This window comes from Leptinotarsa decemlineata, unplaced genomic scaffold (genome assembly GCF_025532065.1).
Source record: "Leptinotarsa decemlineata unplaced genomic scaffold, Ldec_3_MD MMD2_tig00078422_RagTag_RagTag, whole genome shotgun sequence".
Lineage (NCBI taxonomy): Eukaryota > Metazoa > Arthropoda > Insecta > Coleoptera > Chrysomelidae > Leptinotarsa > Leptinotarsa decemlineata.
Genome location: NW_027412747.1, coordinates 1,934,959 through 1,959,375, shown reverse-complemented (window position 1 = coordinate 1,959,375; position 24,417 = coordinate 1,934,959). Strand labels below are relative to the sequence as shown.

Here is a 24,417-nt window from a genome sequence, read left to right as displayed (position 1 = left end):
TTTCATAGTATCATTAATAAACTGTACACATTGAACAATTGGATTTGTTTCGTTACCAACATCCAATTATAAAAAATATCATACTGCTGAAAAGAGAATTGAGAACCCTTTCAAGTAGGTCTTACTATTTTCAATAAACTCCCTAGTTGTTTAAAAAATATAACAAAACTTCAGTAAGTTTCGTAATTTGTTGAAGAATTATTTGATTGAGAATTGTTTTTATAATTTGCAAAAATTTTACAATTCGTAATATGTAAGTGTATCTGTGGTGTAGGTATTTTATTTTATTTTAATTTTGTTGTTGTTGTTTTAATAACAACGGTGTCCCTCACACTGTGCATTTTGTGATATTGGTTTATGTGTACTTTGACGATTCCAATACATGTTATCTGTGTCTAATGGAAAATAAATATTATTATTATTAATAACGAGGTATCATACGCTACCTATTTCTATTAATGATTTTCATAGGGGTAGCTATGAACCCTAGAGGGTTGATGAGGCAGCTGAATGATTTTGTTGAGAACGTGTATTTTCAAATATAAAAATTGACCTGTTTCAGGATTTTTCATTTGCATTCATGTTTACGTAGAAAATGAATTCATCCGTCACTTTAGGACCGTACTGTACATTAAGTAAACTATCAGTTGCGTTTTGTTATAAAAATGGATTCCCAGTTGCGTTTTGTTATATCAAATGTACAACGAACGTGAGCTGTCAGAATGGATGTGAGCTGTCAGTTGCGTTATATTATAACACGTCACTATTATCACTGATATTTTGTCTCATCTTTTTTTTTGTTTTTGATATTATATTTTGATACTTATCATCCTTTTCCCAACGAAGACAAATCTTCAAACATGAAATTCATAGAAATGGGTCCAGAAGTTCTTGAGTTATTTTATTATTATTTTTATTTTTGAAATGACATATTTTAATACTTATCATTCTATTCCGGATGAAGATAAATCCAAAACATAAAAAAATAAGAATTGGTCCAGCCCATTATAATTATAATATCATTATTATATATTTTGTCAATACTAATCTCGTCGAAAAAAAATTCTAATCACAAATATCATAGAAATTGGTGCAGCCGTTCTTATTATTATGATTTTTATTGAAGAAAAATCATATTCTCCTATTCCCGACGTAGACAAATCCAAAAACACAAATATTATAAAAATTGGTTCAGCCGTTCTTGAGTTCTTTCATTTTTTTTTCACCGTAGTGTGCGCTGGTCAGGCCCTATCCCCCTATCAACCAACGACCACTCCCCCACACCATGGGGTAAGTGATCATTGGGTCCGAGAATCATGTGCGCTGAGCAAGCGCAGTGAGCCAAGAATGACAGTATTCTGCGGCTAAGATTTCTGCCTTAGTGCGGCAAGCCGGTATGATTTTAAGATTCGAGAGTAGAGAAGGCAGCATTCCAAGGACTCCAATAATCAAAACAACCATTTTGACAGAGTGATCTGGATAGAGTCTGCGGAGTTCGAAGAGAAAATCTCGATATTTTATCCATTTTTCCTCCTCTCTTCTGACGATATTCGTCTCGCTAGGAGCAGAAAACTTCACGACAAATATCGTTTTGTTCTGGTGGTCGAGAAGGACTGCATCAGGCTTATTAGCTTGTATGAGACTGAGGGTGGGGAACGTATAGTTCCAATAAATTCGGCACTTCTCGTTCCCCACAACGGATTCAATATCCCCCGGAGCGTAGGGCAACACCGGTGTCTCGTCAATGGCGTAAGAGTGCCATAGATGGTAATATAGCACTCTTAGGACCGCGTTATGTCGATGGATATGGCCGAGACCGCATGTTCTGGACATGCTGATAGCACGTGCATTAGGGTCTCGGGCGCCTCGCGGCAGGCCCTGCACCTTGTGTCAGAAACCTCTATACTCATCATACGACTGCGGTAGACTAAGGTGTTGAAGACACCATCCTGCCAAGCCATGATGAACCCCTCAGTTTCCGACTTAAGCCCACTCGACCTGAGAAAAGCGGACGTCAGGCGCTTTGATAAGCCAAGGTCTCCACTGTTATCGAAGAAGACCCCATGTATTGGCTCATCTTTGTATTTCCGCAGAAGTGAGATTATCTCTGAACGGGTTCCAACTCGGTGACAGAGTTGTGGTCACCTCGTTCAGTGTCGAAAATTATATTGAGTTCATCAGCTGCTCGGGCAGCAGCCCTGAAGAGAAATATAAGTATACGTCTCTCCGGCATCCAGATGGTGTAGGATGCTCTCATCTACTAGCTGCACATCCTCTCCGTAGTCCTCGCATCGTCCTCTTTTGAGACGGATCATTGCACATTTGTCTATCCCTAATTTCATACCGATAGCATGCGTGTATTCTTCCACTCAAAGAATCGAGAAACACATTTGTTGACACTTAATTCTATAAAATGCTATTCGGGTGATTTGACTCAAATTTTGATTAACTATATTTCTGGTAATAGTGAATGGATTTTCCTGTGAATCAAATAAATTACAACATTTTGCTGTTAGTAGATCTGGGGAAACTCAAAAACTGACACAATGTCGTGTCTTGGGGTAAAATGACTCAATCAAAAATGCTAAGAACACACTTCTTTGCACGAGAATTAAAAAAAATTTGAATGAGACCACTTTCTTGAAAAAGACCTGGAGCAAAACATTTTCGTGAGGCCCGTGGAAGTAATGGATATCACTGGAGTTTTTTCCCAACACCAAATCGTTATTTTCAACACTTTAAGGGGTATACGAGGTATACCCCTTAAGTCTCACTGATGATGTCAGCTGCAATAACAGACGAAACTTTTTGTACTTCATGTGGAAGCCTATGTTCATAGGTCCGTCATAGTCTCCGGCCATTCAATTGAAATAATATCTATTGAAGAAGAAAACTGTTGCCTGAAATATCATCAGCTACCAGATTCACAATAAAAACACCACAAAATTACAGGATTATTATTAAATATGAAGGAACGATAATTTGAGAAGATTCTATACAACTTGTGAAATCGAATATAATTCAGCAAGTTGTGACTTGTTCAAAAAAGACGCAGCTGACTGTAGGGAAGCACTGGTTTGGGAAGTATACTTGAGCAAATACAATTTTTTGACACTTTTTCAATAAAAAAATTATGCAGGGGTTGTTGAAGTTGAAGTGATACATCCTGCGTAATAGTTCTTATTTGAGAAGATTTCAAAGCCAAAAACTTTCTTTCCCATTTCAAATACCCTTTTTCAATAATTTTTTTCAATTTCAGATGATGTGGTGCTGCAGGTTTTTCCGGGTTTTCCTGCAGCTGAAAAAGCAAATGCGCCATTGGAATCAATGAAGTCGCCCCGGAGTGCCAATTAATTAACACATTGTAATAATTTTATAAATATATAGTATGGTTAAATAAATTCAAATATAAAAAGAAGAAAAGTAGAATTAAAAATGGAATGAACGAATTTCAAATGGTTCATGAACAGAAAATGGGAAATAGTATTCAAGATTGAATGCCTAGAATGTTTTTCCCTGAAACTAGAATTATTTTTCATTATAATGAGCAAGTATTTGTTCATACGTCATTGAAAAGTATATACTATAAACAAAATTGAATGGAACTTCGAACAAAAAGAAACAGAAGGATCGTGATTGAAGTGAAAGTCGATTTAATTTTTGTTTCCAGCAATATATGATTAACCCATATTCGAGAATGTACTCACAATGAAAAAAATATACTTCAAATAAATAATATTCACGCTGTAGGAAATCATCAAAGTCAAATATTCACTCAATAATTCTCTTATAAATATTATTGAAATACTATTAGGAATTCATTTGAATTTTAATATATTTCAAATATACAGAATATCTACAGAAAGCATTTCAATGAAAATTCAAATTTGATTGAAATAGCGAATTATGCGATTTCATTTGTTGAAGGTTTCTTCATATCAAAATGTTGAATAATATGGAAGTAAATACCTGACATTTTCTAACAACCTTCTCCGGTTGAATAGAAATGATAATGTCTTCGAAAGAATTATTTCCTGAATTTTTTGAAGTCAAGAAATATTTGTGGGCAAAAAGAAATTTCCAGAAATAATTTTAAAATGTCTAGTATTTGATGAGAAAACTCCACATCGCACTGAACTTCATCAAATTATTCGGAAAGGAGGACACCTAATGCATCCTAATGTAGGTACAGGATAGAAATTATAGTACACAAAAATTTACTATGTCATAACGTCAAACGATAGAAATCGCAATTGATCACATAATACAAGATAGAAATTAACAGTGGCATAACGTACAGTTTCATAATGTAATCCATCATAATATACTTCATCATAACGTACTTTTCCATTACGTACTTCGCCATAACGATAACGCATCATAATATCATTCAATGATGAACTCAAGGCATCATTAAATCATTCCATCATAACAGCAACGCATCATGATATAAAACGATCATAATCGTAATGGTAGAAACCGTAACGCGTCATAACGTACTTTGTCTTATAGACAAATATTATTTCCACATATTATTAGCGCTTGCTATTAATATGTGGAAATAATGGCGGAAGTTGAAGTTTTGAACTCATTGAAGATCTTATGATACTGAAGAAGCTCAAATATGATGAAATACTTGAGTTAATTCATTCATTTTTTCTAATTTTTCATAATTCTCCATTATAATGTTTAGTGAAATTTTGAGACAGTTGGCTGCCCTGAAGACTCATTAACACCACAAAACCAATTGCGAACGAGTTCACCATTCGCCATCGGCCCATGCTATTGGTTGATTCAATCTGTGTTTTCTTTGAACTCTCAAACTGTTTGAAGATTATCATGAATATATTCCAGATCGATTTATTTGTCTTTATTTTGTCTCTTGAAGCTTTCAAATTGTTAATATGGCTACGCAGAATGACATGAAAGTAAGTAATGGTAGTACCAAATTATTCTGTGTGAACAAAATCAATGAAATACCTAGTTACAAAACTATCAATATAGTCAGTTAACTAGTTTAGTGATCCAATAATTTTTCTGAAGAAAGGTTGGTTGGGTATCAGGATCAAGTTTCTTCGTGTTGATAATATTACTATTTTGAAACCATCAGACATATCAGATACATATTTTTAAGGAATAAAAAACATTGCAACAACCAAATTTCCGAGACAACACAAAATGGCATGAAACTAACGAATATCGTATAACTTTGGATACTGTTAAATGTGATATTTTGTAGGTATCATAGTGCCAAAATCAAGAACCACGATATGTACAAAATGCTCGTAGTTTCACCACATTGATATATCACTTGGAATCTTCTCGATTATAATCAAAATCAAACCAAAACTGTCATTGAAAAAATTGTATGTAGGTGAGCGCAGTATAATTCTGAAATCTATCAATTATGCGTTTAATTTATTTGATTTGCATTTGATTTGGACTCAACTGATGTTAAATGAATTTGGAATACCTTCAGAAAACATGTGGGTGAGAATGTTGAAAAAAAGATCTATTTATTGTTTCGAGAAAAGAAATGACTTTTAGACATACATGGAGAGCGAAAAATATTTAACTAAGGTGAACAAGTTATACTTTCATTAGTAATGCCTGCGTAGTTCAAAATATCTGAAAAACGCATTTCAACCCTCAAAATTTTCAGCAATTTGTTGCAATTCGAATGACAATTTAATTAAACTCTATGGTCGCTTGTGGAATATGGCAGATGCCAAATGTTTTGCGTCCGAATTCTAAGTTCCATCTAGTGAAAATGAATTTCGCGAATAGGGCAGACAAAAAGCAAAAAGTTATATCCAACCCGTGTCGTTTGGCAAATAGTTTAATGAAACTGCCCTTCAAACAATTTCAAGAAACCGATACAAATGACGTCACTTCAAAGCAATATTATCCAACAATACGACCGTGAGTCACAAGCTTCAATGAAATAATAGAAAATATTAACGTTATGGATTTTATTGAGCTATTTGAATCAACAATGCTTTGAGACTGAACTGCTACAATGAAGAGTAGTATGCCAAATAATGTAAACGAGAAAATACAGGAACTGAATCAATATTACAATTAATATGTTATAATCAATCAACACCAACAAATGTCATCATGTATCTGTTCGGCCATTTTAAAATACCTGATATCCACTCATAAAATGTATATCGCGTATGTTTAATGGAATTGGATGAAATTGAATTATTATCAATCATCTGTCTAGTAATTATACTGAATTTTTCAATGACAGTCCCAATGCAGTGAAAAATTAGAAAACGTTCAATATGAGAACGAAAAATCAATTATATCGACATAATTTTGGTTGACTTTGATGAAACTCAAAATAAAATGCATTTGAAATGAATTCTACCCTAGGTAGTATGGCAGAATTCCGCTAAGAATATGATGGTTATTCTGCTTAGAAAATATATGTTCCACCCATCGACTATGGCCCCGGTAGGCTATTGTGAGACAGACTTGATGCGGTTGCAACCAAATTATGATGGATTACGTTATGATACTTTACGTTCTCTACACATTACGAATATGATGGAGTACGTATTCTGAACAATACGGTTTCTATGCTTTAGAGATATAATACATTGAGTTTTTGATAAAATGTGAATATGATGCGTCACGGATATGTTCGGGTAACTTTTCTTTGAGAACGTAATGAATTTGTACGTTATGAGAAAGTAGGTTCTGCTGTTTTACGTTTTGGTGAATTGCGATTATGACGGCTCACGTTTCTCTGCATAACGTATTCTGTATATTACGATTATGATCTTGTACCGTTATAATGCATTGCAATATCTTTCCTTTGATGTTATGATGGAGTACATTATGATGAATTAGATGGACCCATTCGAAAATTCATTGTATGAGTCTTTAGAAGTAGGTAAAGACGAGCTTCATCAATTTGAGAGATTTGGATCCTATATTATGGATCCTTTAACCATAAACTATAAGGGGACTGTGACATGTCCCATCACGAACCGCTATAAAAGTATTAGAGGAACAATACGATTGAATTAATGCATTTGACCATCATATAATACTTCAATTATATAAAATGAGTAAATAATCGGAAGCATATTAAATTAAAATTGTTACTCAACAGTTTGATTTCCGAACATTTTATATATTATACATTGCGGTCGTGAAAATTTCTCTCCCCTTTCAATTTTTTAAATGGAAAAGATTTCGAAATCATCATTTCTATTGAGGAAAATAAGGACTTTGAGTAGGTATTTCTTTCAATTGTCTATCCGATGATTGTTCAATTATGAAAATCGGATTATCCATTCGTGGGTATTAGCAGCTTCAAATAAAATCATCAAGAATCTGCATACAAACGATAACTTTTTTATATTCCAATACATATTATCATTTTAAGTTCACTATAGTGCAAAGGTCAGCAACCTCTTTCGAACAGCGAGCCATTTTCAAAATAGTTTTTATGCGGAAAGAACATTCAAATGTAATTCAAATAGGGCTTTCATATCATATTAGAATATAAATATTTTCAAGTATCAATAAATGAAAAAATAATTTTTTTTCGACGTGCTATAATAATAATAATAACGTCAGAGGACAAAAATTTCACAATTCTTAGAAGGGTGAATAAACGGAATATTTTTTTCGTTATCCAGATATTGCACCCCTACGAACAATAACCCTCAAAAGTCTAAACTTTTGCTAGCTAAGGACTAACGAGGTCTTACCTTTTAACGTGTGATTCCTAACACGGATTGGACGATATCAAGTGAAAATCGAGCATTCAACCTGGAGATTGAACCATCGACTCACACATCGGCCGATTGACTGAGTGAACAAAGCACCCACATTGAACCGCCCGGCTACCGACCAACCGATATAAAATATTATTTTATTCATCAATTGAAATTCAAGGCGCTTCATGTTCTTTATTATTGTCTGTTATTTCATTTAAGTCCGGTTGTGTTTGAGAAACTGAGATCCTCAACAAAGTGTGTATATTTTCATCCGTCCACCTCGTTTTATAGTTTGATTTCATGAAATTATTTCTTGAAAATGTTTGTTCGCATCAAAAGGTTCTTGGAAAAATACAAACAATTGATTTTGCAAAATATATTCAATTGGGAAATTTATTTTCTGGTAGATTTGAATAAAATGCAATTGGATTATTTTCATCAAAATTATTTTTATATTCATTGTTGGATATCAAATCAATTAACAATAGTTGTAAACTGTCTGGTACTTTCACAATATCAATTTTTGAAGAATTTTAAAATATCAATATGTCCATTTATTTTGCGTGAACATCTTGAGACCGATGAAGAAAATTTTCAACCAGTTCCTTTAGTGACTTAATAAAAATATTCGAAGGACACTGTTTGTCATTTTTGATTGAAAAAGATTGCAAACTAGGAAAATGACAATGATTATTCTTTTCAAGTTGAAGAATGAACAATTTCATTTCAATCTGGAAACTTTTAATTTCTGTGAATAGCTCATTGATTCTTTCCTTCGCCTTGTAGTGTTATATTTAATTTATTGAGGAGAGTTGTGATGTCCACAAGGAAACCTAACTCCCTTATCTACTTAAAATTCGATAAGTCTGGTATATTATTTCCTTTTTCTATCAGAAACATTTCAATTTCCAGTCTATCAACTCAAACAATCATTTTTGAAACTTTCTCACGGCTGAGCCATCTTATTTCAGAAAAATTAATGTTATCTTCATACTCTGCGTCAATTTCATTCAAAAAATTTTGGAATGTTCAATGGTCCATGCCGTTTTTGCGAATATAAATGCGGGACTTTACTATACCTAATATTCATAATATTTTCAAAGTTCACATTTTTTTCGTAAAGTGCATCTTGATGGGTAATATAATAAAATTGCTGGTGAGGCCGTGCAATATTTGTTCCATTCAATTTTTTCTTAATTATGCTTACCAAACCAGTATTGTGACCCGTCATGTTCTTTGCACAGTCAGTTGTCACATGTTTTACCTATTCCCACATGGGACGGTACATATTGTAGACATCTAATAGTTGCAGAAATATATCTTCACCTCTTGTATTCCCATGGAGGCTCTTTGATGCAGAAAGTATTTCTGTTTTACAAAATTGTTCATCAATTCCACGGATGAGAATCACCAATTAAGCGATGTTACTCATATCATCCTTGCTTTTACCTAGTGCTAGTGAAAAATACTCAAAATCAGAAATAAAATGGATTTCTCATTGCCTTTTGTAGTGAAAAGTCATACAGTTGTAAGTTTGAACGTGTTTATGTGCAATATAAACACACAGTAGCAAACTAGCGAAGTGGAAGAATGCTACATCAAAGAAGGTACTGTGACTACACTTGCTAAGCGAGCTGTCGTATTCGCTGAGGAGTGAGGACTGAAATTCGCAGTGAAATAGGACAAATCCAAAAACACAAAAATCATAAAAATTGGTCTAGCCGTTTTTGAGGTTTTTATCAATATTATTATTATTATTATTATTGATGAAATACCATATTTTGATACCTTTTATCCTATTCCCGAAGTAGACAAATCCAAAACACAAAAATTATAAGAATTGGATCAGCCGTTCATGGGTTCTTTTATTATGATCTCTTTTATTATAATTTCAATTATTATTATTTCTATTGATGAAATATTATTTAACAATACTTATTATTCTATTCGTGACAAAAATAAATCCAAGAATTCAAAAAATCATAAAAATTTGTCCAGCCGTTCTTGATTTTTTTTACGCGTAGTATGCGCTGATCAGATCTTATCCCCCGAAGCCCAGATACATTCGAAGGGGCGCGCCAGCATTATCAACCAACGACCACTCCCCACACCGTGGGGCAAGTGATCACTGGGTCCGAGAGTCATGTTCCCTGAGCAAGTGCATGTTCTCTGAGCCGAAAATGACGGCCTTCTGCATCTGTCCGGCTAAGATTTCTGCCTAAGCGCGGCAAGCCGGTATAATCTTAAGATTCTAGAGTAGAGAGGACAGCATTCCAAGGACTCCAATAATCAGAAAAACCATCTTGACAGAGTGATCTTGATAGAGTCTGCGGAGTTCGAAGAGAAAATCTCGATATTTTATCCATTTTTCCTCCTCTCTTCTGACGATATTCGTCTCGCTAGGAGCAGAAAACTTCAAGACAAATATCGTTTTGTTCTGGTGGTCGAGAAGGACTACATCAGGCTTATTAGCTTGTATGAGACTGAGGGTGGGGAACGTATAGTTCCAATAAATTCGGCACTTCTCGTTCCCCACAACGGATTCAATATCCCCCGGAGCGTAGGGCAACACCAGTGTCACGTCAATACCGTAAGAGTGCCATAGATGGTAATATAGCACTCTTAGGGCCGCGTTATTTCGATGGATATAGGCCGAGACCGCATGTTCTGGACATGCTAATAGCAAGTGCATTAGGATCTCGAGTGCCTCGCGGCAGGTCCTGCACCTTGTGTCAGGAACCTCTATACCCATCATGCGACTGCAATAGACTAAGTTGATGAAGACACCATCCTGCCAAGCCTTGATGAACTCCTCAGTTTTCGACTTCAGCCCACTCGACCTGAGAAAAGCGAACGTCAGGCGCTTTGATAAGCCAAGGTCTCCACTATCATTGAAGGAGACCCCATGCATTGGCTCATCTTTGTGTTTTCGCAGAAGTGAGGTCATCTCTGCGGCTTTCATATGAGCTTTTTACTGAACGGATTCTAACTCGGTGACAGAGTTGTGGTCACCTCGTTCAGTGTCGAAAATTATATCGAGTTCATCAGCTGCTCGGGCAGCTGCCCTGAAGAGGAATGCTCCAATTCCTGCTCTCTCATGGTCACGGATGATGCAGAGAAGGGGATCCGAACTCATGTCGACTTGACAGGCTGTATCCAGTACCATTCTGTCATGTAGACACACCAAACTCAAAAATCCACGGCCTCCCTGTTGTCGGGGGGAGTACAACCGTGGAACGGATGATTTAGAATGCAAACTCCTATAGAGATGCATCATTTTCCGGGTCTTTGCGTCGAGTTGATACAGCTCCTGCTGAGTCCACTTCACTACTCCAGACGAGTAGAGTAAGATTGGAACGGCAAGCATATTTGTTGCAGCAACTTTGTTCTTCACCGACAGTTCCGATGACCAGATCGGTCGAAGTTTGTGCTGATACTCACTGCGGAGAGAGTTCTTCACTGCTGTTACCTCTTGTAACAGCAGTGAAGTTTAAGATCATCCATATGAAACAAATGGGCTCTACTCAAGGCTCTACTCAAACTGAGTAGAGCCTTGAAGATGATAGCATGACCAGCTGTCTAAAGCGCTCGCCTATAATAAATAGTAGTTATAAAGCTTCAAATCCTTTTTGTGACATTGATATTGAAATACTAAAAATAAAGGAAAAGTAGTTCCATATATATAGATATATATATATATATATATATATATATATATATATATATATATATATATATATATATATATATATATATATATATATATATATATATATATATACAGTGTGTAATAACGAAAACTTAACAGAGCCGTTTTTTAATATAAAAAGTAGGATTTTTAAAAAAAGCTCGGACACGTCGATTTCTAATTGAAGGGGGACACCTTTCAGACTAATCCGATTTTTTGTAGTGTTGAAAGAAAATTTCTGTGATGATTAGTTTTCGAGATAATTTGAAGATTTAAAGGTATTTTTATTGAGTACAACTCTTCTTGAAATAAATCAAATTGTTTTTAAGGTACAATTTACGTTCAGAACTTTCATAAAAAAAATAAATTTTTGCTTTTTATGACAACCTGATTTTTTCGGGGGATGGGGTTGGTTACCACCCTTACATTTTAGGTAAATTGAGTGGCACTTCCTTATGAAGGTTGCCTTTTGACGTGGATATTTTATACTTCTGATAAAAAAGTGAATCATACTAAAAAATTACCTACACAACGAATACAACCTGCTGATTTCTTTGAATGCTGATGACACATAAAAGTTTAAAAAACTGTTTTAGGGTTGATAAATCCCAATAATTGTTTTTAAAGCACAAACAAAAAAAAATAACACCTAATAAGGGTAACTCACATAGGAAATTTAGAGTAAATGTTCAAAATGGGCGCCATTTTGCTCCATGCAACAAGAAAGATTTTGTTCGAATTTTGCTCTAACATTATTTAACATCTTAGGAGTTATAGCTCGGCATTCATCAATAATTCTACGACGTAATTCATCCGAATTGGCTGGCTGTGTAGCATAAACTTCAGACTTTAAATATCCTCACAAAAAGTAGACCAGTGGTGTTAAATCTGGTGATCGTGCTGGCCATTTAATTGGACCTCTTCTGCCAATCCATTTCAAAATGATTATTCAAAAAATTTCGAACCTGCTGGGCATAATGGGGTGGTGCACCGTCTTGTTGAAAATGGATAAATTTATCTTGACATCTTGGATCCTGTTCAATTATTTTAACTATACGAGGTTGTATTGCCTCTTCAAGAAGTTGTAAATAAGAATCACGGGTTAAATTTCCATCAATGAAAAATGGACCTATAATATGATTGCCTAATATTCCGGCCTAGACATTCAACTTTTGGGGATGTTGGGTATGTATTTCTGCGTATTGTCTTGGGTTTTCATCCGACCAATAACGGCAATTGTGACGGTTCACGCAACCATTTGAATAAAATGAGCTTTTGTCCGAAAAACAGATGTTATAAAGCAGCTCGGGATTTTGCATTAATCTCTCACTCATGACCTCACAAAACTCCTGTCTTCGGTCAAAATCATCCTCATTGAGTTCATGAACAAGTTTATTCCGGCCATTCCTGATAAACCTCTGGTACTTTACCTGGGATTGGCGAGGACTTGACCAATCACTCCAATCGCATTATCGTCATTCACTACCCTTCTCTGAACATTTCTTTTCTCATTTTAAACCGAACCTGTCTCCCTAAATTTTGTGACCGAATCCAGAACGTGATTTCTGCTTAGGTGTTTACCAGGGTTTTGCTCGTTAAAAAAAATTGATGTTCTATTAGCATTTTGGTCGTTGCCAAAAAATAAAGCAATAACTGAAATCCTTTCAGCCGAAATCCATCTTGATTTTAGTCAGGTTGAAGCCTGGCTCCCTTCCCCTTTGAACTGATGTTTGCCAGAAAGACAAACGGGTCAATCCTTTCAGCGGTAGTGTAGGGCATTTTTAAACAAATAACACGACCCGTGTATTGCTCGATTTTTTTTTATGTAGGCATACAAGTTACCGAGTGGTCTGTCTAATGTATTATTAACATGGCAATTTCAACTTCAAATTATCTCGAAAACTAATCGTTACAAAAATTTTCTTTGAACAGAGTTGTGAAGGTATTCGAAAGACCTTTAAAACAAGGTACCACTCGACCTACTTTCCCTATCTAAATGACGGTCGTCGGACGCACCCCTCCGAGGGGGTCCTCCGTATACGGAGGACATATCGCTGTCCGTGTGAAATAGTTTAGAATATCATGAAGCACCAGTAGAACAAATTTAAAGGAGATGACCTAAGACGTGTTTTTCACTAGTTTCATAGAGTTTGATTTCAGGTTTCTGTGTATCTGTGGTTGGTGTCACTGTTGTGCGTATATTGTCTTGCGTATATGCTCTTGCCAAAGAAGAGTGTATTAGTCTCCCATAGTATATACCATTTAGGGTCAGCAGTGTATGGCTCTTCCGTAGAACTTGCAATACCGCTTTGAGGGCATTTCGTGATAAATCAATAAGAATGAAGGATTACGTGAACTTTACGATAAGAGCTGGGAGTTGAAAAAATATCAGAAACGTACAAAACTTATTCTGTCAATACTAAACTAAAATAACTTGCCCTTGACGAGGGAGTTGCCAAGGTGAAAGCGAATCGAATTCATTTCCTATTTAAACTTTTCACTAGAGTTCCTGACCTTCGTTACGTTATTTGTTAATTCATATGTGAAAAGACAAGTCAGGTATATACGAAAAGTCATCGTTTTGACGTCATGAAAATATAATACGAAAATTCCTGCGATTTTTATATCGTTTTAATTTATATTTTAATTCTTCAAATGGTTATTCGGGAATTTATTTTTATTTGAGAATTATAGTTAGCAGAGGATAACAAAAAAGCATGTTTTCACAATTGATTCAATTGTTTGGTACTGTACCTAATATCATACGACCACGGCCTATCAGCCCGGATTTCGTTCTTTCTTATCGTGACTCCGTTGGTTGAAACATATTATGTTCTTATACAAAAATTATTGAGTTTTTTTCATTTTTCACAACACTTTTCAATATTACACGATACTGGCCGCTTCATTATTCTGATAATGCCACGTATGCGAGTCGAAGTTCCAACATTCACGTACCTGTATTTTAGATGTCTTCTACTAAGTCTATTTCACTTCAGATCTAACGTACAGAAATCACAAAATCAAATCCCGATGATTTCTTTAAGATCAGATTTTCTTCAATAAAATCTTGAGAAAGTGTCGTTGTGGTAATATTTCAGCATTTGAAACATTATCGAGGTAGCATTCGGGCATATAATAAAATATAATAGTCTCCGTCTCTGTCTTAGTCCAACCATACTACTACCCTTCGATGATTCTCACTGATTACCAATATTCAGGCAACACTGTTGGAAGAGCTATCCACTGGAGTTCGAATCGCAAGAGTATATGTGGAAGACTTACAGCGGTGAGTTTGTCAAGTATACACCAGGATGAGGCAAATACCGTAGTTAGGAAGGAGGACCCAGAGATTCAATATGCATGGAAAATTTCGAAAATTTTGTTTCATTTTGAGGCATTTTCACCATAAATGGAAGGCAAATATCATGCACTTATACGCGGCTAAAATTATAATATACGCACTCATTCTGGTCATTCTGGTGGATGACTCACTGCTGCGTTTTCTGCGGAGAACAGGCTTCTAGGCTTCCTACTTGTCCCATTAAATTCACAAGGATTGAATGAATGATTACAAAATGGATTTTGAGAACACACAAATTTTGAATAGGGAAACCAGTCAAAAAAAAAATGTAGAAATGAGATACGTCAATAACGGAGAACATTTCATGAACAATTTGTGCCACATTCGTACACTCACACTCAATTCTGTTCGGTTTTTTTTTCACTTTCGTGTTAGTAAGTGTTACATATTGGTGTCCACAGGTAACAGGTTGCCGCAAGGTTGACAGATTACGTCACTTTTTTTTGCATGACTGTCAATCAGCCCACTTATATTTTTGTTAGTAAAGTAGTTCACTAACATAGTAAAGACACGCCCAAAGGAGCCATTGTATGGTGAAACACGTGTTGCGTTTTTGTAAAACTGTTTAGTGAAAATCTCACAATTGAGTGTTTTTCAAAATACGTTAATTTGTGTAATATTCCTAATAAAACATGAGTTTATAAGTGACGTGATAATGACTCCTCAATTATGAATCATTCAAATAAGAAAAAAAATGTTACTCATCAGGATTCGAATATACACCATACATTCTATTTTGTTACCTGTGACGAACGTTTGTCAATGCTTTGGCGCGCTAAGCTATTCAATGACATTGATATTGTTTGTCAAAAACAACGATTTCTTGATACAAAATTTGAGTAGTGAATCAGTAAAATTTCAATAGTCTTTAGAAAAAATCTTCATTCTTAATGAATCAACTGTAAATGTAAATCAAAACATACATTGATTAACAAATATTTTTCATTCGGAGCAGTCTCTATTAATTATACCCGTCTGAGTGTCTTTCGAATACCGCTGTCAATTCCAGCAAATATCCCATGTTTATGTTATGTTTAGCTATCAAGCTACTTAATTAAGCTGTACTTAATTCCTAATTCCCCTTTGTAACCCAATAAATTACCTCGGAGAACCTTTTTGCGTTACTTCTTTCTTTCCATGCCATAAAATCATCGTACGCCAAATGATACTTCTGTTTTGATTTTTCTGACAGAAATTCCTTCGTTGTTTCGTTTGCTAAATTGCATACTTCTGGGGAAGTAGAATCTACCATTTTATCGTCGGATGACAAAGAAAACTAAACAAATTATAGGATTCCGTACCTAGTGAATCACTTTTACCTATGAGTATATATAAGAGTATATTAGGTACACCACGCACCAATCGTAGAGCGAGGAGACCGTGCGCAATATTCATTTCGTAGTAGTGCGAAATGAATATTGGGCATTAGATTTTTCGCACTAATGCGAAATATCTAATTTTGTGTACTAGTTCACAGTGCGAAATGATACGTATTTCAATTAGGTCGTCGGAAATACAGATTATAGGGTGTAGCTTCGAATCCTGATGAAGACACTTTTTTTTCTCATTTGAATGTTTCATAAATGAAGAGTGATGATCATGTCACTTATGAACTCATTTTATAGCAGATATATCATAAGAATTCCACAAAACCCATTTTTTTGATACAGAGACATAACAAATGTGTATTTTATTGTAGGTTGCTTCAGCATTCGCTATAAGAGGGACTTTGAGACCTGCTAAATTGGCCAATGTGAAAATGAACGGTCTGAATGATGCAAAAACTGCATAAATTGGAAAGGCTCCGAATACCAAAAATAAAGTACCACAAACTTCAACAGGAACATTTTATGAAATATATAAAAAGTACGCTGATCTACGTCCCAAAACCATAGTTGATAAAAATAACAGATTCTTCATTAATTACCAGAAAGGCAAATGCAGTTTTTGGGAATTAGCAAGTTTGGTGCAATGACGAAAAAATCGCTACATTCTTGAAAATACCAAACCCAGAAAACTACACTGGCCATTGATTCAGGCGTTCTTCAGCCACACTATTAGTGATTTATCGACTCTGAAACAGCATAGCAAATAACTCAATTTATTGAACATGTATCGCCTGCGTCTCGTGTTTCATAATCTTGCCAAACTCGTATGGAATATCCTATTTTTCACACTAGTCGCAAAATACCTGTACTAATGTAGTTTCATTTTATATTGTAGGTGTGCACCAAGAGAGGATTTTTTAATATTCAAACTGGAATGTAAGTCACGGGAAAAAAGGCGCGTCTATAAAACAAAATTTATTTTTCATCACGGTTTCTCCATACCGGTATATTCTCGGAGGCTAATATTTTCTATGTAGGTTCGTTTTATGTGAAATAAGGAAGGACTTTCAAATATTCCAAGTGTCGCCAATTGCGGGGGAAAAAGGCACGTTACCAAAATTATCTTTAATATATTCTTCATCTCATATGTCCATAATGTGATCAATATGTGGCCCCTTACAGAAAGTAATTTGAATGAATATTTCCAAAGATATTACAGATTTGGAATGCAGGGACATATCACGGAAAGAAAAGATTTGTTACTTCAAAGAAATTTATTTAGTCTAATTTATTTCATCATTTCGATTAAATATCATTCATTCCAAACAACGTGTGTATTTTATCGATTAGATGATAATTTTGCGGAGACAAAATGAAATTCTCATTTTAATTTCTCTAATATTTCAATTCAAGAGGTCTTTTACTTAGTCAAATGAATTGTGGATCATTTCAAGAATAACAGTTATTGAGTTCTCAAAATAATTCGGTTGAGTCAAACAATATAATTTCATCAAATCAAAAGTACGTCTGTTGAATGAAAACTTTCCAATTCAGTTCAGCAGTATGGGGTGCTGTTTTGACACTGATTTATAATTGAATCAGCTGAATATTTATTTTCACTTCAACAATACATATCAATACATTTAACTAATTTTGGAAATAATTCAAGCCTATGGATAATTTCATTTTAATATTTTTGTTATTTGTTGGTTTGAAAAATTAAATTATTTCCTTGAAAGAAATGGTATAGTTGAAATACTCCTAAGGAATGAGTGCCGGTCGGCACCATTTGCGTTTGCGTAAGAACCGTAAACTAATCACGAATGGAATATAAAAAATGTGTTTTGTGTTTTGCAAGGAAATGACGAAGAGGTTTAGAGTTTTTTTTTTTATTATACGTGGATTGAAGTTTTTCAGTGTTTTCACGGGTATGTTCATATTTATATACTTTGTTTCATTCCATATTTTGAAATAATTATAAATAGCATGTATTGGATAAACGGGCATCGTTTTTTTCAAGCACGTGCCCATAAATTTTTCTCGACAGCTATCCTCTATAAAAATGGCTTGAAGTTCTTATTGTTTAATGTAATGACTGAAAGAAAGCATTGATGTTTTAAATTCAGTTTTTGAAAAAGTAGAAGTTGTCGAGTGAAATGATTATCATTGAGAGGTAGGTAGGTATGCATACACTGGGTACCTAGTTGACCTTTGATCTTTGGATACGGAGGAATTGGACATTTTCAGAGTAAATACAATTAAGATGTTTGCCACAGAAATAGGTGTAGCGATGTCATGTATGCAATGTCAGCGAAGAACTGACCTTTATTTCGAATTGTAAATTTCTTACAACATAAATAATTGAATGACGCCGTAAAAAATGATTTGATTTTTATCATGATAGTATGATGAAGGAACCTCTTTTTAAGATTTTTCTTCTAAGGAACATTGTGAAATAATTACAGTTTTCTATATTACTTTATTGAAATCAATAAGACCGAAAAAGGAAAGTTATTTGTAACATATTTACAGAAATGATGACATACAACAAAACTGCACGAGCTCAAAACATCTGTTAAAAAAAATCTGTTTTTCCATTAATCAGCTGCCGCCCCCATACGAACGACAACTCTCACAAGTTGAGAAACTTGTGCGAGCTAAGGACTAACGAGGTCTTACCTAATAACTTGGGATTAAATGACCTGATTGGCATTTTTAAAGGTGAAAAAATACATATATTAGGTATTTATCTCCCACTAATATACTTAAAACACATACTTTTCAAACAGAAAATGATTTAACCTAGGACATAGCTAAAAGGCTCACCGATGAAGAAATCAAAGAAATGATTCCCTCAAAAAGAATCCCTCAAAAGAAAAATATTCAATCAAGGAAGCAATTGATGGAATAAATCAAGAATCAAATATAACAGAGGTATGTCTTTCATTCATAACTTTCATAATGAATATGTATACCATTACAATTAGAAACATATTCAGTTTTCTCAAATAACTATATATTTTTGCGATTTGCTGCAGATACTTATTATTATTCAGGTCTGTACCTTAGTAATTGAATGCTAGAATTCTCAACTTTAGTATATTTGAAGGCCTGAAAGTTATGGTTGGAGAGCTAAGTAAATTTTGTCATCACAGTCATATTTCTAATCAAATTTTTCTGTGATGAAGTACGTCATTGTTTTTTTCCTATTATCAAAAAATAAGGATACCTCCGTTTGTTAAATTGGATTTGTACAAAAAAAATCTATTTTTATATTTCTATGAGATAAAATCCAAGCTAGTTAGTAGAAATTGATCCAATAGTATTATTGCGAAAATCACTAATCTCTGTTCTCTTTCATTTCAGAACATCACTTCACTGAAAGGTTTCGAAATCGACACTAATTGATTTTTAGTAGATATCGCAAATAATAATAATGAATAATAAAATATGTTAATGTTTTAGATTAGGATTACCCATTTGTGAAGAATTTATATTTTTATTTAAATATTTGTAGAAGTCTATTTCAATATATTAATTGTTTGAATCAATTTGTTACTAAAATTTCTCGATTTTTATTTATATTTTGCTCATTCTCATGTTAAAAACTTTTCTATGGCATTTACATAATCAGTATCTATTGAATATGAAATATTATCCGCAGGACTCCCATCAGCAGCTGATTAAAAAATCATGATACGTAAGTAGATCAATAATCCAATTGAGAAAATGATACAAATTGTATTTCACGTATTAAGAAATTGTGTTGTTGAACAAACTATAATATATTCTCACAATTTCATGGAAAAATATTTGATGGTAAAAAGCATATTGACGTTTTAGAGAAGAGGAAAGTAATTTTCAGAAGAACCGATCTGAAGCTCCATTACTACCAACAAGATGCTGGCACTCAAATTAGTATAATATTTGGTTGATTGAATCCAATAACCAAATTGAAACAAGAGGGAATGATTTTGATTTGTTACTTCATTTCATTTGGTTCATCGTTATTCATACTTATTTTGAACTTTCGAAATGATTTACTCTATCAGCAAGATACTCGCAATGAGTTATAAACATTGTTCGTTCAACTACTATTTATTATTTGTTCAACAAAATTATTACTTCAGTGGAAATTTTCCCATTATCAAAACAAGCATAGTTCTCCATCATCCTGCAGATATGTTATGTTTCTTCAACATAACTTTTGCTCAAATAGAAAATACATTTGATTATTTCAATCAGTTACACTATTTCACCCATCTTTAAATTTAGTTTGTTTAATAGAATATTCGAATTACTCTAAATCATTCTCGCTATCAATTAGACAAAATATTACTTGAAATCAATTCTTCTTTAAATTGAAATAACTGATCGATGTGATTGTTTCAATCAAATATTTGTTTGATACAATGAACATATGTTCGAAGAAATAGTTGGGAGTCAAGAATTCTTTTTTCTTGCATCAACAAAATATTTTGTCGTACATATATGACACTTTTTTTTCTTTGAATGAAGTGAATTTTCTTTCATTCAACAAACCTTTTTTTTTCATAGGAGTACATAGGGAACATATAATTGGCTCGGGGGTACCGGGCCAATTATATGTCGCTCTTTCAGGAATAACCTCTAAATAAAACATGTTTTTACTGTCTACTGACAGAAAAGCAGTGACGTTGTATAAAAATACATTCTGTAGCATATTCAGTATCAGCCTAGCACCAGTGCAGTTCCGGGGCGGTTCGCTAGTGAAATATATTTTTACTCACCTCCTCCACAATATTGAAATTTAGGATTCCTGACGCTAAATGAGTTCCAAATCGGTGGTCCATGATAATCATGCATATACAGATCACCCTCATGCCATACAAAATCGATAAAGCTGAATTTGAATCACCATAAGATAGTTTCTGATAGTTCTTTTTTGAAGAAAATGCCAAAAGCAATTTCGTGAATTGTGATTCTGAAAAGAGATCACTCAACAAGGATATTTCCAAATTAATAATTCAACGTACTTGATCCCAATTTGTCTATAGTGGAATCCCTCAAGGCGTCATATAGAGTAGACCCAATCACAACTGATACTAAAATTATCGATATCAGCCTAAAAAAAACTCAATTAACAATAATGAAGTAGTGTGAATATTCAAAGAGCTAGTTTATCTATATTTTATCATTTCATTAGTTCGGACGTCCATTGTCTACTATTTATGATATAAATCAATTTGAAATCCCTGAAAGACTCTTTAAAAAATTAAAAAGGTGAGCTGAAAAATAACAAATATAGTAAGCAAAAAAATTGAAATTACAATGAAATAAAATACAAGCAACAGAAAAAAAAAACTGAACTATTAACACGAGATGAAAATTAAAAAATTATCAACAAGAAATGATAACCAGTTATCACACAGAAGACGATTGTGGATACTAACAATCGAAACGTCGTGAAGTAACTTGGTTTGGAATCCTTTGATTTCTATTTTTCATTTCTTGTTAAAAAAAATTATTTTTCATCTTGTGTTGATAGTTAATTTTTTTTGTTGTTGCTTGTATTCTATTCATTGTGATTTCAGTTTCTTGTTTATTATAATTCTTATTTTTCAGCTAGTCTTTTTAACTTCTACCACAGTTTCTTTCAGGGATTTCGAATCAATTTAAATTATATTGGACAATGGTAGTCCGAACTGATGAAATGTCCCATGAAACATTGTCAACCACCTCCAAACATAGATTATCTATAGTTGCGACCAATTATGTCATGTCGTTTTTAAGATATTATTTCAGGAATGTGAGAAGAACCAATTATTTCCATCTTTCTCGAAATGACTTGAAAATTATGTATTCATAACCGTCATCTGAAAGATGTTTCTTTTGTTATATCACATGTAATTTATTTTATATTTGTGATATATGGTAAAACACAAAACATTGTGAGTATATGAATATTACTAGAGTTTTTTCCCCAACACCAAATCGTTATTTTTACACCTCGACACGTGTTTCGATCACCAAGTAATCATCTTCAAGAGGAAGATATCTTCCTCTTGAAAATGATCACTTGGTGACCATGTAAAAATAACGATTTGGTGTTGGGGAAAAAACTCCAGTAATATTCATTACTACACCAAAGGTTCCAAACAGTACATCATTGTGAGTATATCACAATGTCACATATGCCATGATATTTTTTGAGCTTATGAAAATGTGTATTTTTTCAGTTGATATTTATACTGATGTATTCTGAATATTTGGAGGTATAAGTTATTAGTGATCTAAAATAACGTTATTTTATGGCCATATGAGAAACTGTTTTTCCTTAGGTCACTCATTTCAATTTCTCCTGATATTGACTTATACAGGGTGATTCAAAAGTACTTTGACAAACTTCAGGAAGTGATTTCTCACAATATTTTAATATGAATTGTCCGGATAAATAAATGTCCGGAAACGCTTCGTTTCCAAGATACAGGATGTTGAAGTTTTATTTTTATTTTCGTTTTTTTTAAATAACTTTTGAAATACTGAACTTAATTAAACGAAACTTGGTAATAGAAGGTTTTTGAGGTATCGAATTCGAACCTGATGTTCTTATTGCTCTTACTCGTAGGGGGCGCCACCTACACGTCTTTTTCTTTTTTAAAGATTCATAACTTTTTTGGGCGTACTTCTAGCACATTTTTCAGTAAAAAAATCGATTCCTCTATCATATCTACGCAAATAAGCTACCCTTGTTACTAGTCGCTGTAAGCAACTGTTTTCTAAATATTTGGACTTGAAAACTTCAAGTCGATTATTTGATAATCGACGCATGTTGAAGTTATTACGAATATTTTGCATTTTTCACAAGAATGCTTTGGAAATAAATTTGATGTTTGTGAGTAGTTTTGGTAATTACATATTTTGTGACAGTTAGACGTTTTGTTGAAGTTTCTGTAAGTAGGAGTAGAAAACACTTATTTTGAAAAAATGGATTATTTAAACAATAATGCCCATTTAGCCGGTATGCATTTCGTTTATGGCCTTGCGGATGGCAATGCGCGCGAAGCAAGACGTATTTACCAGGAGCGATTTCCTAATCGAGCACTGCCTTCAGCTCCAACATTTGCTAGTCTTCACCGTCGTTTGGCAGAAACAGGTAGTTTTAAGAGTGCAGCTGATATTATTGGAAGACCACGAGCAGTCCGAACCCCAGAATTGAAAGAAGCTGTTTTGAACGCTCTCGAGGAGAATCCAGAAACAAGCACAAGAGTAATTGCTGAAGCTGTCAATTCTACTCAGTCTACAGTTTGGAGAATTATCAACGATCAACAGTTTTATCCATACCATATTCAAAGGGTACAAGCTCTTTCGCCACGAGACTTTCCCCAACGCATTACTATGTGTCAATGGTTTTTGAGAAAATTGGCTAGAAACCCTCAATATTTGAGATACGTACTCTTCACGGACGAGGCAAACTTCTCCCGAAATGCTATCACAAACTTTCATAACAACCATGTTTGGGCTCTCAAGTGACTTGGCATATTTGGTTCCATCGAGCATCCTCTCGTCGTAGCATCACCTTGTCATGGTAATGCAGGGCTCCGCCGTGATTGACCTTCTTTACCTAGCTACTCGTGGGACTTTTATGGACAGAGTAAACTTGAAATATCTTTCTGACGCTGAGTCTACAGAGAAGATGGATGTCTAGCTTACGACTCCAACTGAACTCCCTGTAAATTTAGATCAAGAGCGAGTCTACGGAGGAGATGGGTGTCGAGCTTACGACTCCAACTGACTTCTTTGTAAATTTATATCAAGATCGAGAGCTTCTCAACTCTCCAACTCCTGATCCAATAACTGAACCTAAAAAAAAGGTTTGGTGGTGCAGCCAGGAAACGACTGAGTCGTTTCCTCAAGAGCGGAGTACCTTATGAAACCGCCTTGCATCAAATTTTCGAGCGGCGTATGCAGAATCTGACTTGACCTTGACTATCCGACTACCTCATCAGGTTTTTAGAGTTTGGCAGAGCCATACTCTTACCATCTGACCTGAAATACCACTCACCATACAAACTAATCGGCTTCTTCAAGATGCTGGGTTTATTTGGTCGAGTTTGAATAGGTGGGAGCCACAATGCCACACCTGCGATGGAGGGTCGAATAGACCCACTCACTTCGGATCTAACCTAACCTAACCTTACATCTGTTTTGAGATCGTTACCATATGCACATGAACTTACTATAAAGTGAATTGATATCGATAACAACGGAAACGTTAAAATTGCCATTGAAAATATCACTACTATCAAATTATACTCT

General features: G+C 34.3%; 1 protein-coding gene and 1 long non-coding RNA gene across 3 annotated transcripts in view; one reads left to right on the top strand and one right to left on the bottom strand.

Annotated features, from left to right (window-relative positions):
• Positions 1-19,670, top strand: part of LOC141487192 (uncharacterized) — a 72,205-nt gene extending 52,535 nt beyond the window's left edge. The window contains exons 2-5 of one of the 2 annotated variants that reach the window (XR_012468248.1): positions 16,491-18,047; positions 18,652-18,840; positions 18,909-19,053; positions 19,486-19,670. This is a non-coding gene — a long non-coding RNA (uncharacterized lncRNA). Of the gene's footprint in view, positions 1-16,490; positions 18,841-18,908; positions 19,054-19,485 lie in introns of both variants that reach the window. The other variant, XR_012468247.1, reaches the window with a different exon arrangement.
• The window catches only part of LOC111512179 (nose resistant to fluoxetine protein 6), a 147,417-nt gene that overhangs the window by 79,455 nt on the left and 43,545 nt on the right, over positions 1-24,417 (bottom strand). Inside the window, exons 4-5 of the mRNA XM_074185987.1 lie at positions 21,135-21,223; positions 20,889-21,082 (exon numbers count right to left, since the gene is read on the bottom strand). Coding sequence (XP_074042088.1) covers positions 20,889-21,082; positions 21,135-21,223 — 283 coding nt within the window. The remainder of the gene's footprint in view (positions 1-20,888; positions 21,083-21,134; positions 21,224-24,417) is intronic.